Consider the following 9,640-nt stretch of genomic DNA (forward strand, 5'->3'; position numbering starts at 1 on the left):
AAGGAAGAGGCTCAGGTGGGAACGAGGTGAGACAGCTGGGGGGATGAGGACAGCCTGCAGGGAAAGAGGCGCAGGGGGTGCAACCCCATAGGACAGCCTGTGGTGGAGATGACAGAGGGCTGTGGGAAAGCTGAAAGCCCCCAGTAATGTCAACCCCATCACGACTTTGGCTATGGCTGTTGTCTCTGCCACTGATGCCTGTGAGGAGGCACAGTCCCTTGCAGCACGGGGGCCTCATGGCCTCCTTGTGCATCCTCAGGAGCCTGGGAGGTGCACATCTCCATAGCCCCTACCCCAGGAAGAGCCCTGAGGAATGTGGGAGGGACAGGATCTCCCTTCCCAGGGGCTGGGGATCACGGCATGGCTATTTGTTTAATTGGCATGGGTACTGGCCCTTTGTCTTAATGCAACACATTCAGGTTTACTCAGCATCAGAGCCACCTTTCCCTTTTTGTTTCCGACTTGTCATCACTGCCTCCAGATTTCTGCTCTAACAGGAACCTGAGGAGGCTTTGTCAACAGTGTCCCTCAGTGGGAGCCATTAACACTCCAGGAAACTTTGGAGTTTGAATATAACTCTGACTTCTTCAGAGGTTTCTTCAGGTTCTTCTCAGTGCCTGAGGTTCATGGAGTTGGCACCAAACCCTCCTGAGGGGTCATTAAACTGCCTTAGGGCTGTTGCTGTGGTGCTGAGCTGGGCCGGGCTCCTGGGCCGGAGGGAGCTCCTGGCAAGTGGGCAGCGCTGCAGAGAGACAGCTCTGCCCAGGAGCAGCTCCTCTGCAAAGCGCAGCAGGGCTGGGGGCACTGCCTGCAGGCACCCAGGGCAGAGCAGCGAGGCACACACAGCTTCAAGGCAGCCTGGGCTGGGAGGCTGCTGAGAGCTCCGAGGAGGAGAAAGCGTCAGGGCCCTGGCCACAGTAAGTCTGGGGGTGCAGGGCAATGCAGCTGCAGCTCGGGGAGGGATCTGGGGAAGGCGCAGAGCTGCCAAGAATCTGCCTCCTGCCTAGAGGAGGAGGAGGAGGAGGAGGAGGCTGCTCCTGAGCAGGGCTTCCCTGGTGCCCCCTGCGAGGGCCAGGGCATGAGGGCTGCCTTCTGGCGGGGCCGGCTGCAGGGGTGTGCAGCCGGGTGTGCAGGCAGGGGTGCCCAGGGCTGTCCTTCCCAGCAGGGTCCCTGCACCCCAGGGGGCTGTGTGCTGGGGCAGGGACTCTGCCGCCTGCCAGGGTCAGCACTCAGCCTGCCCGGGGAGCTCCCCACGGCGCTGTGGGGAGAAGCTGTGGGGGGAAGGAGAGACCCCCGCCAGGGCAGGCTCCTTCTGCTCTCCAGAGGCTGCTGCGTGGATCAGGGATGCTCACAACTCTAGATCACTCTGAGGGCTTTTGCAGAGGGTCTTTCTGCAGAACACTATCAAGGCTGCTTTTACTTGAAATAGAAGAAACCTTTCTTTGAGATTTCTTTTCTTGGTTGGCCGGGTGGGCATTGCTAGATTTTTTTCTCCACTCTAGTGAAGTAACTCAGATCTCAGTTGTCTTTCGCATCCTCAGTTGCTCCTGAGCCCCTGCACCTAGAGAGCTTCCCTTGGGCAGTGCCCTGCTGCCTGGAGGGGTCCACAGGGCAGAGCTGAGCACAGGGTGGGTGGGATGGGGGCTGGCAGCACTGACAGGGAGGAGATAAGGGGACAGAGAAGCGGCTCCAGGCAGGGACAGCTGCAGGAACCAGAGATATGGGCATGAAGGGAGAGGGAGTTGCTGCCAGGAACGCTGTGGGGAGGGGGGATTCTGGCACCTCCCTGCCGTTCCCTGCAGTGCAGATGCCTTCCATGGAGCAACCCCCTGATCTCCCCCCTGTCCAACACAGCCTCTGCCCTCAAGGTCATGGGGCACCCTCCCAGCGGCCTCACCCTTGAAGAGGAAAAACTACCCAATACCCAACTGCCTGTCCCTTTCTGCCTCCAGGAACACAAGCAGTGTGGTATTTCTCCATTTTCCCCCTCCTGTATCTGCTCCCCTTACTGTCATCCCTGGACTTGCTGGGATAGGGGGTGGTGGGGTTAAGCTGCAGTTTTGAGCCCGACCCTGTGGGTCCTGCTGTGCAGATGTGTCCATGGGAGTAAAGGCCCCTCATAATCTATGTGCTCAGGGCAAAACAAAGGACCCAATTCTCTCTTCAGGACACCTCCATTTTAGGACATTCAACTCTTGCTCTGAGGGGCTCGTGCTGGGCTGCAGGTTTCTCTCCAGGTGGGCACAGCTTTCCCAGGGCATCTCTGTGTTATCCAGCAGCCCCAGGGAGGAGAAACCTCAGTGCTAAGGCCATGGAAATGCTGCTGGGCGTCTGCACACAGGCAGCTGCAATGAGCCCTCTGTGTCCCTGGCTGGGAGGGGAGAGCTGAGATCCTCCTCAGGTGTGATGAGAGGGGCTGAGGGCTTTGGAGAGCTGTGCTTGGAGACTGGATTCCTCTAGTCCCAGCAGTGTCTTGTTTCCATCATCCAGCTCAAAACGGTGCCAGCAAAGGGCAGATGAGACCAGGGCTGATGGACAGAGCAACTCTCCTCACTCTGAATTTCAGGACAGCCCCTTGGTCTCTCAAAACACACAATGTTTCAGTAGGAGTTCAGCAGAAATGCCACAAATTTCTGCCTTAAAACCACTCCTCATGTGTAGTGGTGCAACTGAAAACAGTTTTAAAAAAACAATATCCCCACAGCTATGTCTTGCAGTCAGGTGAATTGGGAGCAAAAATGCTGAACATGAGTGGATTTAATCTGTGATCACCCATGTTCCAATTTATCTATGGCTGTCTGGCAGGACTGACTCCTCCAGAGCTCACAGCAGAGCCAGAGGACTTGGTTAAAAGGGAGAGGCAGTCACTGAGATATATGAAGTAGGTTTTATCTCAGACAAGTCTACACTAACATTTCAATGTCTTTTCCTCCATGGACAGTGCCCAATGACCAGTGGAATCAATTTTTCAACAGCAGCTCCATCACTGAGTTCCTCCTCCTGGCATTTGCAGACAGACGGGAGCTGCAGCTCCTGCACTTCTGGCTCTTCCTGGGCATCTACCTGGCTGCCCTCCTGGGAAACGGCCTCATCATCACAGCCATCGCCTGCGACCACCACCTCCACACCCCCATGTACTTCTTCCTCCTCAACCTCTCCCTCCTCGATCTGGGCTCCATCTCCACCACTCTCCCCAAAGCCATGGCCAATTCCCTCTGGGACACCAGGGACATCTCCTACTTGGGATGTGCTGCACAGCTCTTTTTCGTTGTCTTCTTGCTGTCAGCAGAGTTTTCTCTTCTCACCATCATGGCCTATGACCGCTACGTTGCCATCTGCCAACCCCTGCACTACGGGACCCTCCTGGGCAGCAGAGCTTGTGTCCACATGGCAGCAGCTGCCTGGGGCACTGCGTTGCTCTATTCTCTCCTGCACACTGCCAACACATTTTCCCTACCACTCTGCCAAGGCAATTCCATAAACCAGTTCTTCTGTGAAATCCCTCAGATTGTCAAGCTCTCCTGCTCAGACTCCGACCTCAGGGAAGTTGGGCTCCTTGTGGTTAGTGCCTGTTTAGGATTTGGGTGTTTTGTTTTCATTCTTTTGTCCTATGTGCAGATCTTAAGGGCCGTGCTGAGGATCCCCTCTGAGCAGGGACGGCACAAAGCCTTTTCCACGTGCCTCCCTCACCTGGCTGTGGTCTCCCTCTTTCTCAGCACTGTCATGTTTGCCCACTTGAAGCCCCCCTCCATCTCCTCCCCATCCCTTGACCTGGTGGTGTCTTTTCTGTACTCGGTGGTGCCTCCAGCAGTGAACCCCCTCATCTACAGCATGAGGAACCAGGAGATCAAAGATGTCCTGAGGAAACTGATAACAGGATGATTTTCAGAAACAGTAAAATACCTGTATTCTGTAAATAACTTAAAATGTAACTCATTACACAGTAGCCCACAGTCTGTAGGTTTTGTTGGGGTTTTGGGAGTTGATTATTTTTTTTTGTTTATTTTACTTTTGTCGCCATTTGGGCCTGGTTGGCAGCCAACCACAATGTAGCAGCTCTCTCTCCCTTCCCCTCCGGCAATGAGAAGGGACAGAGAGCCAGGCTTGAGGTTCGAGATAGGACTGGGATAGGGAAAAATTCCCCTTTATGATCATGAGCAAAAGGCAGACTCGTTAGGGGAGGAAAAAAAAGAACATACATTCATTAGAGACACTAACAACACATAACAGAGTAGGACAGTGAGAAGCATTGCCACATCTTGAGAACACTTTCCCCCCACCCCTCCCTTCTTCCTGGGCTCAGCTCTGCTCCCGATATCTCTACCTCCTCCCCCAGTGGCGCAGGGGCAGGGAATGGGGGGTGCAGTCAGCGCTGCCACTCCCTTATCTTCGGTGAGGGGAGTTTCCAGAATTTGTTCCCCCTGCTCCATCGTGGTCCCCCTCTCACAGGAGACAGTCCTCCACAAACTTTCTCCAACATGAGTTCCTCCCATGGGCCACAGCGTTCCCCACACTGCTCCGTCATGGGTCACTAACTTCCTCTGACTGGATTCTCTCCCACGGCTGCAGCCCTTCCCGAGCTGCTCTGGCATGGGACTCCCCCACATGCTGCAATCCTCCCAGTGCTGAATCACAGCAGCGGGGCTACCTTTTCTCATGAGATCCCGGCCTTCTTTGGGCACAGCACCTTGATTATACCAAGCAGAAGCCACAGGCCATAAATCAATGTCTGCTCCACCGTAGATCTTCATGGGTGGCAGGGGGGGGCCGCCCTGCCGTCTCACCACAGGATACAGGGGGGTCTCTGCTCCGGCACACCTCCCCCCTCCTTTCTTCCTCCGTTCCTCCACTGACCTTGGTGTTCACGCAGCTGCAGCAACTCCTCCTCACAAGTCCGACTGCCCGTCACCACATCCCTTCTTAAATACATTATCGCAGAGGCGCAGCCGATTGGCTCAATTTCCCAAACAGAAGTGGAGCTGAGTTGGAGCTGGGGGAGCTTCGAGAAGCTTCTCACAGGGGGCCGCCCCGATAGCCCCCTCCCCTGCCACCAAAAAACTCCACCACTCACTCAACCCAGGACACTTTACATAACATTCTCTGCAAAGAAGTGTGATTATTTGTAGCTTTTATAATTTGGCATCTATCAAGATCTGCGTGACTGAGAGACTTTGTAAATGAGGACCCATGCTTTCTTTGTGTTTAAACAAAATAAAGGATTCTGCAGCGATATATTTCTCTGAGATCCTTCCTCCCATTTGTTCTCTGGATCTACTCGGTCAGTGCTTGTGTGCAGAGGTGGAGGGGAAAAGCGTCTTGGCAGAGCAGTGCTTCCAGGAAGCAAATGCGCTTGATCTTTCCTAAGCTGCTGGTTTTAAACTTCCCCTTTCTGCTTCTGAGCCCTTCTATTGGTCTATGATCTGAGTGCTTTTGTGCTGTGGTCACTGTCCCACGATGTGACAGTCCTGTGACCGCAGGCAGGGACAGGCAGTGGGCACTTCTGTGACAGAGCTGGCCTTCATGACAGCGTTTCCATCAGACAAGGGGATCTCTTCAGGTCAGTGCAGGAAGGCTTAGGTCTTCTTCCAGAGTTGCTCTCAAGAGCATACCCAGGAAATTGCCCGGGAGAGAAACCACCAGTGAAGACTGGAAATGTGTGAGTGTGCAGGGTGGGGGCACACAGCAGTGTCCTCACACATTCAGGATCCTGTAAGTGACCTGAAGGCCCAGAAGAGCAGAGGCTGGGCTGTGCCTATGTGCGCTGGGCACCCCGGGGAAGTTGCCCCAGGGCAATCACCACAGACCAGCACATAGCAACCACCATTTCCAGCATGGTCCTCTCACTCCAGCTCAGAGAGGCTGTTTATCTGTCTTCAGAGAGACACAAACAGATTAGGTCAGAAGCCCAAATTTGCATTGTGTCTGTCTGCTCCATCACCCTTCCTTGGCTGTCTGGCCCCTGCCTTCAAACGCACAGAATGAAAGGAGCTGCCCTGGGGAGCATCTCACCTGCACAGTCAGAAGGGGTTCTGCAAGCATGAGCGACGCTGCCCTTCAGAAGAAGGCATTTCTCACCTTTCAGAAGGCACAGAGCACATCTAGGGAGTGTGAATGCACTCAGAGGCACACATACCTTCATCTTTCACCTCTCTCAACTTCCTTTACAATTGATTGAAGCAACTAACAAAGAAGCAAACGTTCTTCCTCGTAGGTACCACCTTTGCTCACAGCAGTGTCGGTGCTGGCTTTGGCACCTTTTGCAGGTGCTGAGTGTTTCCCGCTGGTGGCCACATCCTAAGGTCAGTACCGGGCTGTGTGCCACCCACTTCTCTCTGCCAGATTCCCAAACTGGCAGGTCTGTGCTGAGAAGGCAGCTGCACCCTGGCTAGGGGTATTGATGTCATCTACGGTCATCATCTCATTCCTGTCCCAGGTACAGTGCTGTGGCCCCAGTGGAGTGGGACACCTCTTCTGTGATTTCACTGGAGCTCTCCTGCAGTGACACCATGACAGTCCTGCTGTTTGCTGTCACAGCCTTCTTCTGAGATCCAGTCGTCACCTTCCTCTGAGGGTAGGCTGAGGGACTTGGGCTTCTTCAGCCTAGTGAAGTGGCGGCTCAGGGCACTGTAGCAGTAGCCTGCAACTGCTTAAAGGGTGGTTTCAGAGATGATGGAGCTTTTCTTGGTGAGTGGGAAGAGAAGGAAAGCTCCACAAAGTGCAACTTGGAAACTTCAGTCTGGATGTGAGTGAAGGAAATCTCACTACAAGGGTTACATTGTGGCATAGGAGGTGCCCAGAAGGACTCTCAAAAAGCCCACAGCATTGTTTTTCAAGGAGCAGCCAGCGAGGGTGAAGAGACTTCAGTGAAGCTACACAAATGCTGGGGTGACAGCTAGGTGGGAAAGCAAGATGGATGTCAACAGCCTGAAGGGAAAAAGGTGCATAAAGGAGTCAGTAGAAGGAAGCCTGCAGTAGTGGTGGCCAAGGGCTCTGGAAGGGCTGAAAAGGCCACACAAGAACAAGCTCTGTGTCCTCTTAACTATGGCATTCGCCTCTGTTGCTGAGGCATATCAGGATAAAATCTTATTTTCAGGTTCTGAAATTTGTTTTGTCCTCTCCTCTTCTTGGGGAAGCTGGGGGGTGTTGTGCAGTTTCCCTACATGTGACATTGCTCACCCTCACACCCCACTGCCCCCAGGAAGAGCCCTGACCCACACGTGAGGGACAGGACCTGCCCTCCCAGGGCCTGGGGGTCAGGGCTTGGCCTTTCTGCTTCACAAAACAAAACAAGGGGTTTTGCAGCTTTACAGCCACCTGCACAGTGCCTTTGCCTACCTGCAACCACAGCCTCCAATTATCTGCTCTAACGAGTCCATGGGGAGGCTTTGTCAGTAATGGCCCTCAGTGGGGCCAATCAATGCTTCAAGGTACTTTGGGTTTTCTTCTGACTTTGATTTCTTGAGTATTTTGTTCAGTCTCCTCTCAGTATCTGAGGCTCATGGACTCAGGGCCAAACACACCATGGGGCTCATTAAAATACAGAATGTCCTAACAAGCCATGCATTTTCCTGTTATTTTCTTGAAGTCTTCAAGACTTGGACAGCTAATTGAATAAATTTTGGAATGTAGTTAAGGAAGAACATTTCCAAATGTGTCTAATAAAAATGATTCTTCATTATAAAGAGCATTTTATAACAATTTCAGTTTAGAGAAGAGGTGATAACAACATTCTGTCTCTGATATTGATGCAGAGTGTCTCCTCGGGAGGTCTGGACAGTCCCTTGGGGTCCAACACAGAATGGACAACCTGGCTCCTCATTGCCCAGTCTCACCATTTCTCACATTGGCCCCCTGGGACTTGCATCACTTCTCCTTACATCAGCCTTCTCCACTGATCTCTGCAGCTGGATCTTACAGGTCCTTTGCACCAGCTCCCACTGCTGTCCTTAGAGAACTGGCTGCCCACAGGCACAGAAGGGTTTAGTTCCTTGGAAACAAAGAAATCTAAAGTATGATAAAGCTTCATCAACAGTAAAAACACTTCACAAGCACATGCTAAGTACAAAATATTGCAAATGAGGTTGCCTTCTGCAAGGTCTAATGTCAGGATAAATACTTTAAGTGGGTAAGTACACAAAGATAGGTATAAACAAAATTAAAGTCTTGACTAAGGAAACAACGAGGCTGTTGAAAGATTTTACTCCCTCGAGTTCAAAACAACAGCATAGGTGAGAGTTATCTGAAGGAACAAAGAATAAAGGGAAGGAGAAATCTGGAGAATAATGGAAAGGTCCTTTGTCTCAGGGGTCTGCATCTGAAAAGGTGACATGAGAAATGTTCATTGTATCCTGGCCAGGTGCAAATTCATGAAAGATGAGAGAAATTCAGTACATGGTAAACCAGGCAGGATAGTGGCAATGAAGTTAGACTGGAATATGGATATTTCTTTGGCATATGCCTGTTAAGAGGTCATGGGATTGGTAGAGGCTTCTTGTGGGAGAGGACAAGCCAATGTTGCAGCCAACTTTGAAAGAGCCCACAAGGGCCACCCGGGGAACCACAGGCTGTACAAGCTCTCTTTGGTGTGGAGTGTGTCGTCAGTTAGAGTCCTCTTGGGTGACGTTCCTGGGGACCTAAAAGAGAAGAAAATGTCCAAATGCAGTCAGCAGGGACTGTCCAAGGGTAAATCATGCCCCGCTAACCTGATTGCCCGAAGGATGAAGTAACTGTTTTTGTGCGTGACATAAGAACAGTGGATGTCAGGTACCTCCAATGCAGCAAGACACTGGCCATGATCTCCCTCAATATTCTTGTACCCATGTTAGGCCATTACAGTCTGGCTGGGTCGGCAGACAGGGAGGTGAAACACCAGTTGGAGGCTCAGGCTCAGAGAGCTGTGGTGAAGGGGTCATACCCTACCTGGAGGCCAGGGGGAGATACTGGGGCATTGTGGGGCAGCACAGGGAACTCTCCTGGGATCTGGGCAATTTAACAACTTTATCCATGACCCAGAGGAGGCAATTCTGACAGTGTTTGTCAATGACACTAATTGAGGGGATCATTCCTGTGCCCTAGGGATGCCATTCCGATGAAACCTGGCATATGAGAGGACGGTCCTGTCAGGAATTTCACGAGAGAAGGACAATGTCCAGGTCTAGCCCCTGGGAGAGAATGACACCCTGTAGTGACAGCAGAAGGTGTCTGCCTGGATGAGGAGCAGCTCTGTAGACAAGTCTGTGGTTGTGCTCAGGTATAGAAAGCAAAACATGATCCAGCAGCGATCAGCCCAATCCAGCATGACCTGGTTGCAAAGGCAGCCAGCAGTGTCCTGGAGTGTTTAAAGAGGAGCCCTGCCAGAAGAGTGAGGGGAGTGATTTACCCACCACTCGTCACTCGCCAGACCATCTGTACATTGTTGTATCAATTTTGGTTCAAGTGTGCTGGGACTGGCTGGGATGGGGTTAACTTTCATTGTCGCAGCCCTTATGGTGGCTTGTTTTGCATTGGAGCCTAAACCAGCATTGAAAACACAACATTGTTGTGGTTATCGAGGAGCAATGCATGCACAGCATCACTGTGTTTTCTATTTCTCACTCTTTTTCCTTCCTGTGAATAGCTGCAGGTGGACAAGAAGTGGGGG

The 9,640-nt window shown here is 52.3% G+C and overlaps 1 protein-coding gene across 1 annotated transcript in view; it reads left to right on the plus strand.

Annotated features, from left to right (window-relative positions):
• LOC122153118 (olfactory receptor 14A16-like) overlaps nucleotides 1-3,882 on the plus strand; it is a 524,294-nt gene extending 520,412 nt beyond the window's left edge. Inside the window, exon 2 of the mRNA XM_042789220.1 lies at nucleotides 2,942-3,882. Coding sequence (XP_042645154.1) covers nucleotides 2,942-3,882 — 941 coding nt within the window. The remainder of the gene's footprint in view (nucleotides 1-2,941) is intronic.
• The last annotated feature ends 5,758 nt before the right edge of the window (nucleotides 3,883-9,640 follow it).

This window comes from Tyto alba, unplaced genomic scaffold (assembly GCF_018691265.1).
Source record: "Tyto alba isolate M040663 unplaced genomic scaffold, T.alba_DEE_v4.0 Super-Scaffold_15, whole genome shotgun sequence".
Classification (NCBI taxonomy): Eukaryota; Metazoa; Chordata; class Aves; order Strigiformes; family Tytonidae; genus Tyto; species Tyto alba.